This window comes from Chaetura pelagica, unplaced genomic scaffold (assembly GCF_000747805.2).
Source record: "Chaetura pelagica isolate M959 unplaced genomic scaffold, ChaPel_1.0 scaffold99, whole genome shotgun sequence".
In the NCBI taxonomy this organism is placed as follows: domain Eukaryota; kingdom Metazoa; phylum Chordata; class Aves; order Apodiformes; family Apodidae; genus Chaetura; species Chaetura pelagica.
The window spans coordinates 1,890,229-1,913,209 of record NW_009954539.1 but is presented as its reverse complement, the minus strand read 5'-3'; the positions used below and the strand labels follow the sequence as shown (position 1 = coordinate 1,913,209).

General features: G+C 37.2%; 1 protein-coding gene across 1 annotated transcript in view; it reads left to right on the top strand.

Annotated features, from left to right (window-relative positions):
• SUPT3H (suppressor of Ty 3 homolog (S. cerevisiae)) overlaps nt 1-22,981 on the top strand; it is a 98,077-nt gene that overhangs the window by 5,741 nt on the left and 69,355 nt on the right. The window contains exon 3 of the mRNA XM_010004911.1: nt 7,847-7,931. Coding sequence (XP_010003213.1) covers nt 7,847-7,931 — 85 coding nt within the window. The remainder of the gene's footprint in view (nt 1-7,846; nt 7,932-22,981) is intronic.

Sequence of the window (22,981 nt, the reverse complement as noted above, 5' to 3'; positions counted from 1 at the left end):
TTAAAATCCTTTTTTCTCAGTTGTGTTTTTCTATACATGAGTTCATTTTTCATGTCTTAACTGTAGTCATAATAATTTAAGTATGGATTATCTTACAACACTTTCTGCTTGAAACGAGAGTTTAATTTACATGTTTATTCTTCCAGTAAAATAATATACAATTTTCTACTTTGACTTTATGTATGATATTGCTCATGAGGAGAAATAAGGGCATTTGCAACTGGCAAAAGTTCTTGAGGAGTGGAAGAAAGCAAATGACATTTCTGTCTCCAAAAAGGACAAGAAGGAAGATCTGGGGAATGGCAGACCAGTCCTCCTCACCTCGATCTCTGGGCAGTTCATCCTAGAAACCATTTCTGATCCTGTTAGGATGATTTGGGGTAGCTGGTGTGAATTTGCAATGGAGAAATGATGTGTGACCAACCTGATAACCTTCTATGATTAAGTAACTGGTGTATAAGGGAAGAGCAGTGAATGTTGTTTACCTTGACTTTAGCAAGGCTTTTGACACTATCTGCTGTAACATCCTCATATACAAGCTGATGAAGTAGATAAATGGATGGACTGTGGGGCTGGCTTCAAATCACTGGCTGAAGAACTGGATTCAAGGTTTGATACTAGCAGCATGAGGTCCATCTGGAGGCTAGATACTGGTGGTCTACCCTAGGGGTTGATGCTGGGGTCCATACTGTATGATGTCTTCATTAATGACCAGATAGGTGTGCTGCCATTCAGAGAGACCTCAACAGGTTGGAGAAATGGCCCAACAGGAACTTCATGAAGTTCCACAAAGGGTGATGCCAAGTCATGCCCCTGGGGACATATAAACCCCGCAACCAGAACAAACTGGAGTCTGACCATCTGGAAAGCAGGCTTGCAGAGTAGGCTGCAGAAAGGGGGCCTGGTGGACACCAAGTTGAACATTTGCCAGCAATATGCTCATGTGGTAGCATCCTCGGCTGTGCTAGGCAAGCTGTTGCCAGCAGGTGAGGGAGGTCATCTTTTCCCTCTTGCTCAGCACTGGTGGGACCTGTCTGGAGTGCTAGGTCCATTGCTGGACTCCCCAGGACAAGAGACATATGGACATACTGGAGCATTCATACTGGAGTGGTCTATTCAAAGGACCACTGAGATGATTAAGGGGCTGGAGGGCTGGAGCATCTCTCATATGTGAAAAGGCTTGAGAGAGCTGGGATATTCAGCCTGGAGAAGAGAAGGCTCAGGGAGATCTTACCAGTCATGGGGGGGAGTAAACAAGACATAGTCATGCTTTTTTCAGTGGTGACCAGAGACAGAGCAAGAGGTAATGAGCACAGAAATGCAGGAAATAGCAGTTAAACGTAAAGAAGAAATAACTTTAGAATGTTTTCAGTAAGCTCAAAATAATTAACTGTGAAGTCTACTCCTGGTTTTAGAATTTTAATAACTAAAAGCACCAGTGAAGCTTATTTCAGACTCCGGATACAGAGTTCCAAAAATAATCTGTCAGTTGCAGGTGATGTAGCATTTTAGAATGTTATCAATCTAATTTTTAAGTGTTTGAAGTCACATAATCAAGATTTCTTTTTTGTGTACTTATTTAACATCACAAGACCCCTGGGTTCTTTGTTAAGCTTGCTTTTCAATATTTCCAGCCATGAATCTTTTGTTTCTTTTGAGAAGGTTACAGAGGCTTTTAGCTCTTGTTTTCAGATATTTTCCTTCTGATTTGCTCTAAATGTTCCTTTTCTAAATTTTATCCCTTTACTTGTCACTATGTATTTTTGAATAATTAAATGGTATTATGTAATGTTTCTCTTCCTGTTTATGCTCATCCAATATCTGCAGACATCATCAAGCCCTAATTTTATACTGAAAATACCCATTTTGTAGCTGACATTTCTGTTTCTTCCTGTGCTTGCCATTCTCCTTCCTATAAACATTTTGGAAAAAGCATTTTCCTTAAACTGGGTTCCTTTTTTGTAAAGATTCAATTTTTTCCTAGTCATATTGCTACAGTTAATACTATAGTATGTTAACAAGTAAGTACAACATCTCCACTTGCTGAATAAGTCAATAGTAATTAATTTTTACAACTTCCTTTATCTTCTCTTGACTTCATAGAAGTAGGAGAGTGGGGGGATCTCTGTTGTTCACATCATCAGGGTAGTAAGATACATTCCTCAGTTATTAGACAAGAAAATGAGACTAATTGTCTAGCAAAGTAAAGGTCTCAGGAAAATGTGTGGTGTCCCTTCAGGGTTTAGAGAAGGTATCAATACCTTAGAGATAGTCTACTTCCAACCCCTGATGCCTCCCACTAGATCAAGTTGCTCAGAGCCCCATCCAGCCTGGGCTTGAACACTCCCAAGGATGGGGCTTCCACAACCTTCCTGGGCAACCTGGGCCAGTGTCTCACCACCCTCACACTAAAGAATTTCTTCCTAAAGTTTAACCTAAATCTCCCCTCTTCCAGTTTTAATCTACTACCTCTTGTCCTCTCACTGCAAGCCCTTATCAAAAGTCCCTCCCCAGCTTTCCTGTAACCCCTTCAGGTACTGGAAGGCCACTATAAGGTCTCCCTGGAACCTTCTCTTCTCCAGGCTGAGCAACCTAGGTGCAAGAAGGATAGAGCCAGACTCTTTTCAGTAGTTACCAGTGTCAGGATGAGGGGCAACAGGGGCAAAAAAACGGAACATAGAAAGTTCCATTTAAATACGAGGAAAAACTGGCTTAAGGGGAGAGGGTGACAGAGCACTGGAACTGGCTGCACAGGGGGTCTGGATCCTGTCGGTATATCTTTGTGTGTATTTCTCCATGTGCAAATACTTGTCTTAAACACACCTAGTCTGAGTCTGTGAGACTCAGAGTTGGAATACGTAGAGAGACATATCTTAGGGAGCTTAGTACTGTAAAATTCCAGAGTAGTTGATAGAACAAGTCCATGTAGTTTGTCATAGACAGGAGGAAGTATCCAGATTTGGGTACTGGCGAGTGCTGGCACATCTCAGTTTACATTTAATGTACGTACATCAACACATACTTTATGGTCTCTAATATCCTCTGGAGTGAATTGCTGGAAATTGGTAATTGTGAGCCCTGTTGCATTCTCCATTAATTACGGACATAAGATGTACCATATAGATTAGAGAGGTTGCATTCTAAAGTGATCAGAGTAACCTAGAGTAGCTCAACACAACTGACAGTAGAGGAGCTCATTATCTGTCCTTGCAACTCTGAAGTTACCACAAGGAACAGGGCTATCCTGAAGTAAATTGTCCCCTTAAAATATCCAGTCTACTTTTTTAGCTGTCCTTTCTGTAAGGACATAAAAAAAAAATCTGTATGCTTTGTCTTTATGTAATTTGGCACTTCAATTTGTTACTACTTTCCTGTAATGGGCTTAGCGAAACTTCTTTGTAAGTTTACACCACCCTTGTATTAGGGAGAAGCTGAATTTGCCAATGTTAGTGTAGACTTTTCTTGATTATAGGCCATATGGACTGCACAAACTGTCATATCACTTGAATCAGCATTTCTGGTTTCCTCTTCACATTTAGGACAATTCCCCTCAGTGCAGAGAGCAGATTCAGTCAGGTCAGTGCTAAATGCTTCCAAGTTATAAGCCATGAAGAAATGAACTCTCTCATTTGATCTCCTTCTCATGATAGACCAGATGGCTGGTTGGTGTGATTCTGCCACCTGTGTCTCAGTACCTACAGTGCATTTTGCCTTGGCCTTACCTAGAGTGGTGGCTGATCTGCTCAGTGGGGCTGTAGCCTGCACACAGCAGTTGGAGTTAACAGGCCCTGGAGCTGTCAAGGTGTGAGGTGCAGGCAGGTTATTTACAAGTTACTGATGTACCAAACAGCACAAGACAATCTATCTGAAACTCCAGTAACTACTTCTTGCAAATGGTAGTATTCTCTTCCAAGTTTGACCACTGAAGGAAGACCTTGGCAGAGAAATTGGAAAATAACCCTCATTTTTGTAATGTCTGTTGCAATATTCATTCCCATGCTCATCCAAAAGAAACCTGTAGTTTCCTAATTTTCTGTCATCTAAGGGACCATATATCAATATTTTTGTCTTCAGAATCAGCCTTTTATGGCACCAAGCTGCAATGTATTGTATTATAATCGTCCAATTTTTGTTGTTACTAATTTTTAGTGATTTGCAGTGCTTGTCCTTCTGGTATTTGAATTTCTGTAAGTTTTCTGGATGTTCTTGTGCTCAGTACTGTAAAACTTACTTTCTTTATCACCCCCTTGCTGTAGGTCTCAAATAATTCATTTATTTAGGAGTTCACTTGCTTGTGGTTTCCACTTCTAGTATGAAGGCATCTCCAAGAATGAATATGCTGCATATTCCAAATGCATTCTGGCCAAACAGCTGACAGAAATGTCCTGTATATTCTTACAATACTGAGAGGACGTGAGCCCAGATATTATCCAGTCCAAATATATCTAGTAGTTGATTTGTCCTCTGTGATTTTATGGGATCCTTGCCTGGTTTTAGATTTATAACATTGAATTAGCTGGTTCTGTATGTGGTGAGCACTTACACCTTCATCATAGTCTGCTCTGTTGGTTTGGTGAAAATGCAGGGTGGGAATTACCTTGCTGGTACAGGCACCCAGGTTCAGCAAGTAGTTGTCTATATGTGAGTGAAGTCTAGTCTCCAGATTCCCATTATGTGTTGTCTAAACACCTCCTAAGCTCTTTTGATTTTGTTTGGATCTTGTCGGTATGTTTTTGTGTGTATTTCTCCATGTGCAAATACTTGTCTTAAACACACCTAGTCTGAGTCTGGATACTTCAACATGTGTCCTAAGTTAGGAATCACTGAATCCAGTAGCCTCAAGCTCAGTCATTCAGTGCTGGAGAGCCTCAACCCTCACGTGCAGAGACATACATGCAAAGGGCCTCTTCAGCAAGCCTCAGGCCTCACAGCCTCTCTAACAGTTGTTATGGACCTCCTGGTCCCTCCAGTGGCCAGCTCACAGGTTGTCCATTATCCAGCCCAGATGTATGGCCACCTTGATAAGTGAATCCCAAACCTCTTCTCCTACTCATGGGCTGCAGTCCCACATACACAACGTGCACCCACTCAGGTCTCTTCCATTGTTGGCACTGCAGGCACATGGACCCCTGTGACCCACAGTCCCACTCCAGTTGCAAGCAAATAAATACCTCTGTGCTGAGGACAGAATTATCAGCTTGCTCTATGTGAGTTCTTCAAGTGCATTTTAAAAACTTTGGAGGTCCCATCTTTGCTGCTGCAAGTCCTTCTTGTAGAAAAGAAAAGGGAAATTGTTAGGGATTTCTAGAAAATAAATAATTTTTTAAAATGCATATTTCCCACTGGTCTACCTCACTGCTTTTATACTTTTCCTAGGCTAGATTCATCAAATTTATTCAAGGTGATAAATTCCACATGAGTTGGGGCGGCTTTGTTATGGTATGAACTCAATAGAAGTCCCAGTAAGGAAAACTATTTATTCTAGCTCTGTGCACTCCCAGCCACCCTGGTTATACTTCCTTTCTGGCCAGGACAACTTTTCAAGGCTGTGGAGGATGGGAGATTGCAGCAGCTTTCTGTCTCCACAGTCTACTCTCCTGGTGGTCTGGCCACCTGGAAAGCTAGGCATGAGGGGGCGTTGAAGGAAGCCAATGCTGTGCCTGGCCCAATACCTTTCACAGGCATTTAAAACCCCAAGAAATGTAGCAAAGAAAGTACTTTATCTATTTCTGTAACTGCCCAAGATTTTGAGGTTCTTAGAAATGTAGGTCTCTGCATCATGAGTAGCAGTTGTACCTTAGCATGTGGCAAGTATGTCTCTGTGTTTACACGTGGAACTTCATGTAGAAAGTTAGTGGTGAGGACATTTACCCCTTTTGATGACCCTGGAAACATCATTACAGGAATATAAATATGTTAGAAAAATAAACAATAAAAGACCTACAGCAATCTTTTCTGTCTCCATGCTACTATTTTAATCCTCCTGTGAAAATCTGGGTTAAGTTAATCACCCCCTTGTAAAAATGTTTGCTTAAAACAGACAAACTTTTGTAATTGGATCTTCTAAGAAGGTTTAATTATTGTAGAACATGTCTAATGGGTAGATGCTTCTATTATCAGGACAGTCTTCCAAATCGTTTTACTGTTTTGATGCACTGCTAATGTTCCATTTTGATGTATTTCCTCTTCAATATTTACCTGTGGGGAAACTGCTCTTTTCTGTTTTCAACAGGATTTTTATATGTTTCATAGGAAGACTTATTTATACTGCTAGGGAATGGAAGTTTCTTTAAAAGACTCTCTAATGAACCATTAAAAGCAAAGTACACGTGAAATGAAACTGGTAGGTTATATTAAAACGTCAGGTTCAGTTTCAGTTCCCAGAAGCAAGGGCACCAAATGTTGGTTTCCTTTTGCTTTTTTTAGGGTTTTCCTTTGGTTTTTAACCTACCTCATATTCAGCAAGTTGGCAAAAATCTGAGCCCCTTGACTCTTTGCTTAGTGTTTATTCATCTATGGAGAAACACAGTTGCAAAAGTCAAGAAGAAAATGGAAGATTTTACTGCTTTCACTGCTTGTGCATTTGTAATTATTACTTCTGTTAATAGAAGGGACTAAAGCAAATTATTGTTTGATATCTTAAAGAACATTAACCTATAAGCATGTTAGAATCTAGAGCCGATGTCAAGAAACATCAAATGCTATATGATACAATTAACTAGTATTGGTGCTTTTCAGTTTTTTTTCCTGTCTGAAAAAATCCCTTATCCATTGCAAAGAAAAAGGAAGCAGTTGTGGGTAGGTGTGGTGGTTTTTACTTTTTGCTGAAACCACTGTGCCAGTATCTAGTTTTCTGTGTGTGGGAAAGAAGTTGGCAGAAGTTACGTGGGAAAACAGTGAAGGCAAAGTGAGGTAGAAATAGCTTTTGAGGGGAGAAAGAGTATGAGGGAGGGAGGAAGAAAGTAGGTGCATCTGGAACTTGATTTTCTGTGTAATCAAATGGAGCAGCTCATTTTGCATCTGTCTTCTTCACGTTTCGGCATCAACTCCGATGTATCCTTTTGCATCAGAATGAAGCAAAAAGATCTGATGTGTCTCCTCTTAGATCAATCAATGTGCTGCATTGTGCTTGTGTCTCCTCTGCTTCTCTTGCCATTTAGGGACCTGATAGTTACTTGTGACAGAAGCTTCTAAACACGGACAGGGAGGGCGTCTCAACTGAAGGCAGCCTCCTGCCTCGAAAACTGAGTTTTGTTCTTGACCTTTGTTGTCTTCAGAAAAATAAAACCAATAACCTTTCATTTGTATATGTGGAATGCTTAGTAATAAATCTGTACAGAATATTTTTTATGTTCAAGATGAAAAAGCTGGCAACCAGGCCACAAATGTCTTTCACATTTGTTTTATTTTGCATTTTAAGTCTTAGAAAGGAAGGTTAGTTTTAAGTATTAAAGGACAAATAAGTAGGAATGAACAACATATTGTGGCTGAAATAACTGAATTTTCTTTGGTTTTATATACCTTGTGTCATCAGGGAAAAAAAAAAAGCAACGGTTTGAATCTGTGATGTCTTTAATATTATTTTACATTCCAGTGTGATATGGTAAGAAATATTTTTATTTTTAGATGTATATCCTATATTATATCTAGGTATTTGCTTTTTTGTTCTTTTAATCAGATTTGGTTTATGTTCCTTGCACCACAGAATGATCCGTTTCTGCATGTGCAGGTGTATTAAGCTTGGTGTTATTATTCACATTTTTTAATTTTTATTTTTCTGGAGACAACCTACTTTGTTTCTCTTTAAGTCATTTTCATATCCTTGCAATAAAACTCTTTCTTTCAGGTTTTCATTAGGAGATGCTCGCAGGCCACTCCATGAAACTGCAGTATTGGTAGAAGACATTGTCCACACTCAGCTGATAAATTTGGTAAGAACGTAACTGATGAAATAGTATTCACTCTAAAACTCCTTGGGACAACATGACATTTTTATGATCAAATGACTAATAACAGATTGTTCAGTTTTAGAAACAAAACACAGAAACTGAGGGTGATGTTGCTGTTAGGCTTGCAGATAGAGCGTGCCTTTTGCTTGTGTTTATATATTGTCTTTGTGTGATGGCTGTAACCCCACCTCACCTGGGGCATAAAGCTGATATATTTTTTGTTAAAAACTTGAAGTTCTTAAAAGAATGGCTAGTCATCTGAAGACTTCATTGCCAGTTGGATTTTTGTGTTCTAATATTTGTGTTAATAGTTACCTTTATATTCTAATATTCTTACTCTTTAATGTTTTTATTTCCATGAAAAAATATGGAGAAATATTGAATAGTTGCCAATTGAAGTGTTGTATAAATGAGGCTGTTTCGAATCTCGTCTCTTAGAAACAGCTCTGAATTTGAATCTCTCCATAGTTTTAATTGAACTTCAGTAGCAACTCTAAAACAACAACCCTATTTTACACCATGACACGAATCTGCTATCTGACCTTTTTTACAGGAAGGTAAACTTTCAGATGTCACCTGTAGCTTGGGAAGCATAGCAAAGGGTTTTTTTCTTATTATAGTGATGCTTCATATGAAATTACCATCATGTATTGATATGGACATTATATGGAACTAATGTATAGAAAAAGGACAAATGCATATTATAACTAATAGTTACATATGATGAGCCTCTGGATCAGCTAGAATTTTGAGCTGCAAGTTCCTAGATCTTTTCTCTATAAAGAGCTCTTTCAGCAACCAGAAGGAGTTTTAAGTTTCAAGGTCCTGTTACATTATCTAGAACTAAAAACTTTGTAAACTGAGAAAATTCCAAATGGGGCCGACCACATGTTACGTACTTGTGTATATATAAAAATATATATTTTATCTTTATCTATGTATAAGTTGTTATCTTATATATTCAAACATTTTAATAAAAATGTAATTTAAATAAACTTCCCAGCCCAGTGTTTGCCTGCAGACAGGTGCTTTCCTTCAGCTTTGCACTTAATTCAGCGACTGTTCAGTGGCTTCCTGTATTGCAGCAAATGCTATGGGATCCCTTCCAGCTCTGGGTAATTTCTTTCTGCTCTTACCTCTAAAACCTGGTGGTGTATCCCTGTCTCTGCAGTGTCTTCATGTCTTTGTGCTGTGGCTTCTTTGCTTCTTATGCTCCTCTTCACCTGTACCAAATGTGCCTGCTGGCTCCTGGGGAGGCAGCAACTTCTATCCCTCCTCCAAAGGTTAAACATGCTGCTCTGGGCATGTAATTCTTGTTCTAGCTCTAACTACTACAAAATAACATTTTCTTTTTGTAATGACCCCCTTAATTTATGCAGACTCCATGGTGCAGCTTCACTCTTCCTCTAGCAATAACGCTGGGAAAAGTCTTTGCTTTTACATCCCACCAAGGCTTAGCAGAGCTGAGCTTGATGTCAAACCTGGTTTTTGTGCAACCTGGTCTTTGCACTTCAGTCAAAGCGGGGCACTTACTTGCGGAATGACCGTGACCCCAGGTTAACCCTGCGTGGGGTGTCAGAGCGTGTATGATTTCCTGACGGAAGAATGGGAACGGAGTGGCAGATAAACAGCTTTTCTAACCTTTCCCCTCTGAGCCCAAGACAGCACTTTATTTCTGAGGAAGTGAAAGTATCTTTAATAGCTCATTGCTTTGACCTCTGACATTCACATGCCGGAACTCTTAAATCAGGAGCTTTTTACATGCTCTGGACTTCTGCAAGAGATTTTTGCACATTTGTCATCCTGCATAACTGCACATCCTTATGGAGCTGTTACTAGGTAGTTATATTCAATTTTCACTTTAGATGTAGGTGTTCATGTGGATATAAGTATATCCACTACTAGAAAAAAAGCTGGTTTTGTAATTGAAGCTCACTGCAGATGTAAATTTATTGCATTCTGCCTGGATTTTGTCATATTACTTGTCCATGTTAATGGACTACACAGTTCTCATTATGTAATTTAATGGTTTCTTCTCAAAATTCATGTCCATTTTGCCATCCATAATGCTGGTTTAAGGCTAAAAGTAGAAATTACTTTTATGCCAGCAATAAAGCATTGCATACATCTTTCATAATAAAAAATTGGAAGAGGAGCTTGTTGATTAAATCCCGGTTTAAGCTTCTGAATTAAAAAAAAAATAAGTTGCCAGCATGATTACCTTTGATTTCTTGATTTTTGATATCTCACAGGTTTATAGTTCCAGCTTCCTATTTTCAAAGTTGATCTGAACCCTATTAAATCAGGGTCTGGTTTGGACAGATTTACGCAGTCACTGCTTCAAACTACTACGTACTTCATGAGGTCTGGCTGCTATAGCAGATGACTGCACTAACACATCAAATTACTGAAAAGCAGACTTTTCAATGTCTGCATCACATTTTATTACCTGTCCTCTTTGTGTATTTTGAACAGTATGTATGCTGCTTTACATTAAATGAAATTCTGCTAAAAGCATATACTGATGTGTAGAAGGAAATGAGAATCTCCAAAGGATGATTCACATCATCCTAAAATTAGTTTCCAAGTTAGATGAGATGAATCTCTTGAGGAATTTATTTCCTCAACTGAATAATAAAGAGATCCTGTGACAGCTGGTTAGGGTTTGAATATGTAGGACATAGGCATAAAAACTGAAGAGATAAATTCCATCCAATTTATGTCAGACTGTTAAGCAGATTGATTTTTTTTTTTCCCCTTGTATTGTAATTATCATAATTATCACAAATGTTTTGTTATTTGCATATCAAGCAATATGAAAAAAAACCAAAAAACCACAAAAATACCCCACCCACCCTAGAATGAGAAAGGTCTGTGCATTTTTTGTTCAAGCATAATGTATTTGAAGAGCCTGATGAGTTTAAATTTTAATTTAAAATTAAATGTTGACTGATATTTGTCTAGTAACTGATATGTATGTATTTATAGTTGCCTTAATATTCAACAGGGACCACAAAACTATATTAATCAGAAGGGGACAAGCCTTAAAATTACTTATCATTGGAAGTGGAACAAGATGTCTTGTAGTTCTTTCTTTCATGATATCCAATACAATTAGCATGTGCAGCAAGAAGAGTTTATATTTTTTTTTATCTTTATGAATATATATTCAAACCCTTAGAAAGAGAACTCAAAGATTCTGCTTTAGGACAACTCAATTTTATTCAGCATCTTGTCAAGAAAAAGAGGCTAGAGAAATTGAATAGGGATTTTTCTTGTTAATTAAGCTACCATTGAGAGGTCTGGTATCAAAACATGATGTGCTACTTAAATCAAAAAGGCTGTTAAGGAGTTACCTTCCTTGTACCGGGAATGTATCAACTGGACATTTATTATCAGAATGAACTACCAGCCGTTTACTCTCTAGGCATATTGAGTATGGTAGTAGTAGTACTGACACCTGTTTTCACAGTATTTGATTATTCCATTCAGCACTAGGTCTGAACTTCAGTCCTTTATATTTTGTTTCTGAGATATCAAATGGCTTTTGGGAAGAGATTTAATTTGCTTGTACTAAGTGAAAGACATTTTAGCAGTAGCACAGAATTCAACAAGAAAATATGAAAAATTTCACATCTGCACACCAAAAATATAGATGTGCTTAGAAACAGCAGAGCCCAAAAGCCCTGCCTATGGATAAGTAAATTTACCTGGTCCACAAAAGACTGGCTCCCCAGAGAAAAAGGCCACAGCACAACACCACAGCCTTGGACTGCATCCTTTATCTGTTTTCTCCACTGGAATTATTTGTGAACTTTATGAGTCATTGTGGGGGCTGTCATGAATGAAATAATTCCTGTTAATAGATTTGGGGTTTACTTCCTGTAAGCTAAGGTATGTCTTCTAGAAGATGGGTTCTGATCTCTTCTATTGATTCCAAATGATCGAAGTCAAACCCACCCGGCTGACTTTTTTAGAATGCAGTAGTGCCAATTTAAAAAGAACTTGAATTGCCCCAAATCATGTTGTACATTATATCTGTTGAGATTTTTATTATTTTTTTTTTATAACTTACTTTTATTTTCCTGTGGAAGAATTTAATTTCATACAGCTTGTGATGCTACCTAATAATTAGTAACATTCAACTCTTGCTTCCTTTGTATGAGCATGATTTGAGTCTCATGTCACATATACGAACACCTTTTGTATACACAAGTTTATTACTATTTGAAATTAATTCTTACACAGATAATATAGTTACTTCAGAATTGGTCCTTTGGTATCAACCAAAACACAGAACACAGGTTATCAGGTGAATAATCTATACTGGAATATGTAGATTATTTTAAATTGTGGCAGTAATTCATAGATAGAATACCTACAGGGAGATACAGATATTCAGCAGCATGACAAGTCCTGAGTAAGTCCACAAGAAATCCATCCTGTAACCTGCTCTTAATAGTAGGGAATTAAAGAAAGATTAAGTAGTTATTTGCCACAACTAGGAGAAGGAATGGTGAAAATACAGAGACAAACATTAGGATAGGTTTACTGATACAAAATGCTAAATGCTTAATCATGGTCAGCATTAAATTTATGTTTTCAAAGGGCTGTACATTTTCTGGCTGAACATGACGTGCTTTTTGCGCTACCCAGCTTTGTATCTGCAGCTGTTAACCACCTTCACTTGCCCACCCAGAGGAAAAGACTATGGCAATGGGAAAGGCAAGTAGGAAAAACGAGGATTTTAACAGAAACAAGGATGGTGCTTTCTTCATTCTGTACAGCCTGCTTCCACAGGTTTTTTTAAAACCCAATCACACTTGTTATGCTTTCACAAACTGGACTAGTCATTTTAATGTATGTAACCTCTGGACTGTTCTGCAACTGTACAGTTCCAGCTTTATTTACTGCATTTCTGTACTCATAGACTTGTAAAATTTATATACATAATTGTAGAATTTCTGACATTCCTTTTTAAAAAAAAAATAAAAAAATAATTGAAACCAGCTTGTTAATAACAGGAATTCTTTCACAAACTGGACTAGTCATTTTAATGTATGTAACCTCTGGACTGTTCTGCAACTGTACAGTTCCAGCTTTATTTACTGCATTTCTGTACTCATAGACTTGTAAAATTTATATACATAATTGTAGAATTTCTGACATTCCTTTTTAAAAAAAAATAAAAAAATAATTGAAACCAGCTTGTTAATTAACAGAAATTGCCCACTGATAAAAACAGTGTGAAACATTGTTCACTCTTGATCCAAAAAGTTATATTCAACTGTCACTTATGCCACCCTAGGAACAGGAAAAGTCCTTATTTTATGAGTCTGTTTTAAAACAGTAATAAAATTTCCTGTGCAGGACATTAATTAGAAAGGTTATCAAAATAAGACAAACTAATATAATTTGTGATTGTACAAAATAAAGGAAGTCGAGGGTACCATAGGGACCACATGAATCACAGGATGGAAACAATCTTTTGCCTAACTAAACATTCAGACTTTGTACTAAGTCATAGGGTGTATATACAACTCAGCAAACCGGAACACGCTGTGTGTTTACATGAATGGGATAAAGGAGTTCACAAAAGCCATCTGGGAAAAAGCATTCAACTATTCATTCTATTCCTTCTGTAGAGTAAACAACACAACATTTTCAGCAAACACGTGGCACACCTAGCCTGAAAGAAGTCAAACTGGAAAATAAGTCTGTAATATCAAAACTTCCCTGGATACCAGTGGTGTGCATTTGTTAGCATTTCCCATGAGCAATGGAAAAGAAGGGACTTTATCTAGTGGGTGTTAATTGCTCCCTGGGCATTTTCTTCATTTAAATGCAGTGAATATTTAGATCTTGTTAATGCATTGGTAAAGTCTTAGTTTGTGTTGTTTTTTTTAATAGAATAGCATATTTGACATTATGTTTTCTCAAAATTGATTTTCGATTATTTGTATGGATTTTTTGAAATATTTTTGTGCAACTCTAAAGGGGAGGCTGTTGATCAAAAAACTTTTTTGTTCAATTTACAGAATAGTATAGAGAAGGTTTTGTCACATGGAGTATGAATTTCTTCTATACAGTGAAAAACTTATAATCACAGACCAATTTGGAAGGAACCTTAGAGATCATCTAGTTCTAACCTCCCTGCCTTTGACAAGAACACCTCACACTAGACCAGGTTGCTCCAAGCCCCATCCAGCCTGGCCTTGAAAACTTCCAGGAATGAGATATCCACAACTTCTCTGGGCAACCTGTGCTGGTGTCTCACCAAACTTGTTCGGATATTTTCTTTCCCATGGATCTTTCTGCAGAGTCAACATGTGCTATGAGGCAGAGCTGCTACGTTTTGCCTCATTATGTAGATACGCTGCTTGGTGTCGTGTGGTGCTGACCTTCACAGATCTAAAGAGTGGAAAAACATACTATTAATAAGAACCCTAAAAAGACCTCAAAGAGAATAAAAGAAGTATTTTAAAGACATGTAGATTTGATGCTCAGGGTCATGGTTTAATGGTGGATTTGGCAGTACTGGGTTAACAGTTGGCCTTGATGTTCTTAATTCCAACCAAATTATTCTATGATTCTATGAAATTAATCAATATGCCCACATAATTATAGCAACATGTTCAGTGATGAAAGTAAAAATCCAAACAGTTCACTAAAGTGAATGGAAAAAGTGATGTGATCAATTGTTAAAAATTGTCTTGTAATGCATAGAAAAATATAAATAATTCAGGTAGTGCAGGCAGCTGCCATCCTTGTATTTCCTGATTTTCTGTATCACTCTTTGAGCCTTTAATAACAGTGACATGTATTTGCTGTGTGTGTTTTACACATATGCATGTATACGAGTCTATACATCTAGGTCTGTTTTTTTTCCACCCTTCACACACCAGATTCCTGTTTAGGCTGTTGAGTAAAAGGAATTAAGTAAGTATGAAATTTCACTTATGGGGGCTTTGGAATCTGTGGCCTTCTTAAACGTATATGCACTCAATTAGTTTGGCTTGTGTGGCTTTTATGAATCAACTGATAAGCCAATCCCAGTCTCAGTTTCCAAAATACTAGCACATCCTCTATATATTTTCTATATATACTCTTAAGAGTCCAACATAGGTTAATAACTATTGAAATCTTGGATGGGCTGTGAGGAGCTGAGATACTCAGTGTACAGATGCACAGTGTCCATGGTGTTGGCTACTTCATTTGATGTCACTTATTTTGCAGGAGCCTTATGAGGTTCTAGGTGATTAGCTCTTCAGAAAAGAAAAAAATGAACAAGTTAAGAAGTTGCAGAGTAATAATTTGATTTTTATTGCGCAACAAGATGCACTGTGGTAAATCAGCATTTTGTCAATGGTTTTACTCTTTAGGCTCCTCTATGGAAAGTGCTTGTGACTGAAAAGGGTGTATTTTTGATGTAGCCTAAAAACGTCTTAAAACATTTAGCTGGGCTGAAATAAAAGATTCTGAAATGAATCTTTCTGTCTGTGAAAAATCATCATTACATCCCAAGTTTCAGATGCCAAATGGAAAAGTGATATTAAAAGTTTCTTTCTTTAACTTGTGTGATGTAAATTGTGTAAGTATATGAACATGTATGTAAAGTCCTTATCTGCAAAGACCCATCTCATCTAGTGATCTGGTTCTGGGGGCAAGTAGTAAACTGAATGAAAACAGTCTGAAGTTTATCAAATGTGTACAACACACGGATTTTTTATTAGGAAGATGGACCTCAAGTTAACTTTCAAAAGCATCTGTATATCTTTGAAATCAACTCCAGAATCCAATAAACAATGGAGTTCCAAATTATTATTTTATCATATTTTATTTTATAATCTTTTTATCATCAGCAGCACAAGCTGGAGCATAGGAGATTCAAGTTTTAAACTTAAGGAAACTTCTTAAACATAAGGAGAACTTATTTATCTTCCTTGCTTTATTTCAGGTAATTGTCCAAATACGTTAACTGTCAGTGCCCGGCAGAGGGTAACATTCCTTCTGCTTTCCCTCTGAGATCCTGAGCAGATTCACCTGAACAAACATAAAGGCAAACAAACTTATTTTTCTATGCCTGAGGTAATGATACCAGACCATCTTCTGTGTCAGTTGAGATAAATGGGCACTTCTAGGATGTGATTCTTCATGTACTGAAGTAGTTATTTAACATACTGGCCATAAATTTAAAATTTAGACTTAAATGAAGTGAGAGGCATCTCACTTCTAAGATTTTGACACTAGCTGCATTTTTTTGATATTTCATTCTTTGTTGATTCTGTCAAACAAAACTATAACCTTTAAATTGTGAAAGAGACAGATTTATGGGTATCTGTGGTGAAAAAAGAGTACTGCTAAATTCTACATGATATTTAAGTGTAACTCAGAAACCTTAAAGGTCATCTCAGAGTGTTTAACAAAGCAAATTCATTGTAGTATTTAAATCACCTTATCTGATTTCAAGCAAACCTGATAGTTTCAGAATAACTTTTTCTAGGAAGATTGGCTTGTTAACAGTGTTATGCAGTTACAAGGAAATGTGGTCACAGCTGGTTCTGGTTTCTTAGCTAATCCACCTGATTGGAAACAACAGGTTTTTGATATTTTTCCATTTCTTACACTGACACCTAGTGTTCAGCAGTCTGGTGTTTCTAATACTGCAATTTGTTATTAATAGATAACTGTCCTTACTGAAGTTCTCCACCTTTGCCAACATCTTCCACTTCTGTTCTTCTGCAAAAGAAAACAGTAACTGAAGACAAATGTGTGTTACCGTCATTCAAAAATATTTTAGTTTGGAAATACAAAGAGTGCATCACTATTGAAAAACTTGGCAAAAGCTATTTTAAATTTAAGTGCCTTAGTTTTGGCAAATGCAACTCTTTTGTGTCTGTAAGTGTCACTGGCCAAGAAAAACAGTGATAACAGCAGAAACCCTTAGATCAGTATTTATTTAATTGTGGGAGATGTCAACGGGTTTTATTTTTGTGTTCCTTTATCTTCAAGCCACAAGTTCTGCCTGATAGGAGTGTCGATGGCAGCACAGTCCTTGAGTGTACAGAAAATAACTTATACACAAAAACTAGCACAAACTGTCTTTTATCTCAGATTTGCAAATAAATGGAGCAATCCAAGCATGGATTGTAACCCGTTCCTAACAAAGACTGTGACTGACAGAGCAAAACTTACTCTTTAACTCTCATACTTGGGATTTTGCTGTATGTTAACTGAAGAACTCTGATCTTATAGGATAATATATGAAGAATTTTGTGTGACTGTATCTAAAAGTATCATTGAATTTTTGTGTTTTAGTGGCACATTCCATAGGAAAGTGAAAAATACTTATGCAGAGAAAATGCATATTAAACTTATCCTTGATTTATTCATTATTCGCTTCTTCTTTTCGTGACTTATCTTGCAGGTTTAGCAAAACCTGTCTTTGTGCACCAAGTCGTATGTGTTTTAAGTTTCCTATACACTTACTACCTTGCCTTCTCAGCAAACCGGGCAGTTGTGGTGATTCACTGAATACCCACCTTGAGTGACTGTTGCCTCTTGAGGAATCTCTTGGTTCTTCCCCGATTTCCTAATAAGCCAGAATGTGGCCATAAAACCATTTGCCTTGGTCAGAGGAGGGCATAAAGAAAATAAATGAGGAGACATGTCGTGAGCTCTTTATCAATTGATACATGGGTGCTCTTCTCAAAAAGTACGTGCTTTACAGTGCTTCTGATTCAGCTGAATTATTTTCACAGCTACTAAATACAGTGGACTCCAGGCAGTAGTTGTGTCTGTGACTTACATAAATATTTCCAAACTCAGATCGCTCTGTTTTCATACACTCGTCCTCTAAATTGCCCATTGTCTTATGTCTTGGGTAAAGGCATTGTACTTCTCTGTGTGCACATGGCATATCGGATGTTATACTTTGCAACATCTGTGGCTACCAATAATTTATATTCCTAGGAACCAGTCATTCTGCCCTTATCAAAGAAATAATTAGAGACAACAGAGAGAAATGTCACAGGTAGGATATAATTTATGTGACTTCTTTCAGGCATATTTTTTTTTAGGTTAGGGTGAATTTGGACATAGAATTATAGTTTCTGTCTAGTGACTATGAATGATGCCTTGAGTGATCAGTTCAGATGTAGACAAGTATATTTTGTCAGGTGCCTTCTATACATCTTTCTCCCTCATGACAAAAGCCTTGAAGTAATAAAATAAATAAATAAATGCATACATAAATACATAAATAAATGAAAGGAGGTTAATTGGAACTTCTCTGATGGCAAAAGGAGATTTTAATTGGGTCAAAAGCAGCAGAGAGGTCAGAGAAAGTAAAGACATACTGGAGGCCCAGATTTCTGACCAGGAAGAGGCACATAGTGTCCCATATATGAACAGCTTTAAGGGAGGGGATTTATGAAAAGTCAGGTTGGAAATGATCCAAGACAGAGTTAGAAAAGAGGAAGTCTGTGCACCAGCTGAAAACGGCATGCTCTGTGTTTTGGGGTTTTTTTGCATATTAAGAGAGGGAGATAAAAAATGGAAAAATATTTGGAGAGACAGGCTAGCTTGAGATATGGGCTCTGTAAAAGAAGGTATGGACTGAAGACATCTGTACAGTATGAGCAGAGTGCCAGAGAGTGAAGAAAAATTCAAAACTAAGTAGGCAGGATATGATGCATCTACTGAGGTAGGTCAAAGTTGGGAAAAAAGCTGGAGACTTATGGCAAGAGGTGTTCAGGAACGAAACTGAGTGCAACTCTGTGGGAATGTGTATATTCTCTCTTGTAGCAGAAAAATGATGGAGCTAAAAAAGGAACCCAGGTTGCAAATAAGGAATAGGAAGCCTGAGATTCAGCAAAGAGTTGTTTAAAGAACTGGAATAAAGAAAAAGAGATGAAAAAAAACTTGTAGTGGTGGGAGTTGGGAAGATGACCCCATGGCCCTCTCTCAAAGTATTCAATAGCAAGAGAGCAGGAATAATTGAAATGAGAGCCCGAGAAGTATGGAAGAGAAACTGACTGGAGCTTGCAAAAGGTTTGGAGAATAAGTTTTGGAAGTAGCTTTATAGGACATTAAGTGTTGATGACAGGGAGTTCATCAAGTAATAGCAAATAGAGTGAGAGCAAATAGCAAATGGAGTGAGAGTCAGCAGATGTGTTTCTCAGTCTCTCAAATAGTCGATCTCTCCTAAATTGTTTCTCAGATGAGGCCAAAGAGAGTAGGTGGATAATGATGAAAGAGGTGGAACAAGGCCATTGGTGTGACCATGAAGGAGATCACAGGCCTGAAAAAGTTAGAGAGATTCTACATTGCAGTGAAGGACTCGTGATGAAACGGAAAGACTTGTGATAAGTGTTTCTTCTGTGGACATCACCACATACATGGAAGTCTGAATGCATCTTCCTACCATCACATACATGCATACATGTGTGCGTATTTATCAATTAATAATGAGTCCTCGTATAGGGATACACAGCCTGATGCTAGTATATCCACTTTAATATATTCACAGGATTTTGCTCCCATCAACCATTGTCACAATACTCAGTAACTATATGTTTATAATCTCTTATGCTTGAGTATATTTTTACATTGTTTGCCATTTTAATTTTACAGTCTGCTACCATCATTCCAAATTAGGGAAAAAAAATTGGACTCCTTTACCGGTGAGTAAGTAAATTAAAGCATGAAGAAAACTAAGTGGATTTTCCCTGTGCTATGAAAGAAATGAATGGCAGAGCTGAAAAAAAAAGCAACTACTTGTAGTTGAGAGGGGAGCTGTGCAAAGCTATTTTATATTGATGGCCTGTGTCTCAGACAATTGGATTTTTATTTGACAATCCAAAGGTGTAATAATTTTTATTGTAAGAAAAAGAAAATTACATCAAGCCTAATAAATAACGGAGGACATACTAGGAATGTGCATAAATGTATATCCTGTTCCTATGTATATACAAGCTCAATTGTGTCTCTCTTAATTTTGCTGTTTGATTCGACGGGATTGTCGGGTAATCGTCCTATTGAAGGAACAGAAGAGGATAAAATTTCAAATAACTTTGTTAATCTCTTCTGGCTGTTAAAAGAAAAGATTTATTGGTATCAAATTTTATTGCATTCTTAGAATTTAGGGATTGATTGGCTGCTAGTTTAGCTTACTTGTCTCTTCCAGTTAGAAACCTAAACACAACAGAAGAAAGACATTGCATTGAAGCTGACATGCAACAAGTGAGTGAAAGTTCACTTGGCTTTTTCTCTCGGCACCAGGTGCAAAAGTTGGCTAAAACTGCTGTGGCAGGCAGTTATTTTAAAGCAGTTTCTGGTTTAGTGTTTTATCAAGCCCAGGAGTAAAATATTCTGCAACTACTGCAGTTTCACAAAGCTGCTTTTTAAGGTAGAACTCTGAATTGTTTAACTAATTAAAATTGCCTGGTACAAACGTTAATCATGCCATAACTGTTAATGAGAGGGTTTGCAGGATTTATGGAGGACTGTATATGATATTTTAAAATTATGTATAATTTCTTTATTTAAAATTTGCATTCTGATATACCAGAGGTTCTTGAAAAGTTGAGGAGACTTTCTACATCCTCTCTTACAAAGATGCAAGGAGGTGGATTCATTTTTGGCGAAAGATTGTCCTGATTAGTGACTTGACTTAATTTAGTAGGTTTTTTCCTTGAATAGCTGCTCTGTTACAGGTTTACAGTATGCTTTAAAATAGTAGTTCTCTAAACTGCAGCTTTCTCAAAGTGGGAAGGTGGTGGCTCAATTATGACATAAGCTCTAGAAGCGTAGAGTTCAAGTGGTTTGCGTATGGGGTTGCCAAATAACATGGTTTGGGTTTGTTTTCCTTCTATTACACCGATTCTCCTCCCCAGATGTCTTGGATTTCTGTGGTACCCCCTTTCACCTTTGATTCTTGCTCCTTGTAACTAGCAATTTTTATTAGTCATCCCACTAATACTCAGCATTTTTATTCAGCACCTGTCGTCTTCAAAGTACTTTGCATTAATATCTAGTTAATCCTCACACTAGTCCTGAATTTCACTGTCATTCCTGTTCACATGTGAAAAGTGAGCTCGATGACTTGCCTAAAATTGTGTAATGGTCTTGACACCTGGTGAAGACTTAGTCAGCACTACCATGTCTGCACTACCCGGGCTGCTCCTCTGGCCTCTCTACACACTTGAGTTTGTGGCACACCAGTTATAAATTGAGCATTTCCTTTTGGTTAATGACACATTTCTACCCTGATTGCTCTGGAATTTTAATCCTGAACCTTGGAGAAGAACTTTGCTGGAAGGAGCCTCAAGAGGTCATCTGAGCTATATCTCTGATCCTGAACTAATTTTGGCCTTTGTTCAGGAAAGCTCTTAAATATGTATATAAATGGGTATGTATGTGCATGTGTGTATATATGCATATATATATATAAAATTATTTATTTAATTGAATCCTGGTTTTAGAAGAATTATGGATAACTGCCTAATCAAAGTTTGATGTAAGCTACCAGCAATTGCTTTGAAATACTTGCAAAATACATCACGATTTATATTGCTGGGAGATGTACTAGCACTACAAAGAAATTTATACTGGGAGAGGAAATGCTGTTAAATCTAGTGTTGTGACTTCTAGTGTTTGTTTCCTTTTTTTTCCCTTTTGTTTTGTTTTGTTGTTTTTGGTTTGTTGGTTGTGTTTTTTCATTTGGTTTTTGTTTTACAGACTTGTAGCAAACCTAGTCTCCACCTCAAGTAAGGCAGTGATTTTGCTTCTATAATAAACACTCAGCTAGTTTGACTATTCTTGGCCTGTCCAGCTAAAAGCTACAACTTCATGGAAACAGAATGAAATAAAATGTTCTCTAATATGTCACAAATCATAGTTAAAACTGGAAATCCAGCCTGACACTGTGGTCTTGATTTGTATGGTTTGCCTACCCTTTTTTGTTTCTGCAAAGCAATATATGTATTTGAAGGCTGGAGTTTCAGCCAGGATTTTCAGTCTTAACTGAGAATTTCCTTCCTTTAACAGGTTTAAAGCAAGCCTTTCAGATTGCTTCAGTGTAGCTTTTAGGACTTGAATTTTCTTTGTGTTCATTTTGGTCCTTTTCCAGTATTTATCCATACACTTGAAACTCCTTCAAGTCTCTATGTATGGGAGCAGTTACAAAAGAAGAGGGTAGCATTTCTATTATATTACTGTTTGAGTTGATTCAAATGGTGCCTGATTTTGAACTCAGTCAAACACTGAAAGCCTAAAATTCAGGCTCCTGCTCAAGCATTACAGGGTTCATGTCCTGCTCAGAGGTCTATGTAATTACTGTGTCTGGCTTGAAAACAAGAATTTCCTGAAAAATCTAGAGGTTTTGACATTTGCTTTACTTTTTCAGCTGAACAAAACTAAAAACTTTTTTAAAAATCTTGTACAAAACTACTGAGATGAAGAAGAATCTGATCTAGCCAGTGGGCCCAATGGGTAGGACAGCAGCATTAGAAAGGAGGACCAGAATATAAGCCTCTGTTTATAGGACGAAAGTAAACCCAAAATTGAGTGTCCCATATGCTGGGTGTCATAACTTAGGACTGATGAATACATCTTTTTTTGTCATTATTTCTCAAAAATTGTTGATTTCAAGAAATAAGATTTTTCCGGTGGAAAAATATTTCAAGGTACTGACCAGTGCTCATGATTAAATTATTCAAATACTTCACATGTGCATTTAATCCAAAATAATACTTAATAGCGATTATTTGTAGTTCAAAAATTCAACTTAATTTTTCTACATCTTTTGCTTCAGCTATGGCTTCAGGGTCTCATGAAAGTTTGACTGTTTCTTACTCGTTCATTTAAAATTATAATGAATTCATATTAGTGGTGAACTTCATTATTTACAATAAGTTTTTTTTTTGTTTTTTGCAAATTTAAATTGGTTTTATTATTTTAATACAATACCAAATGCAGCAAAATGTTGTCTGAACAGATTATGTGATTCAATGTTAGATATATCTGTTGGT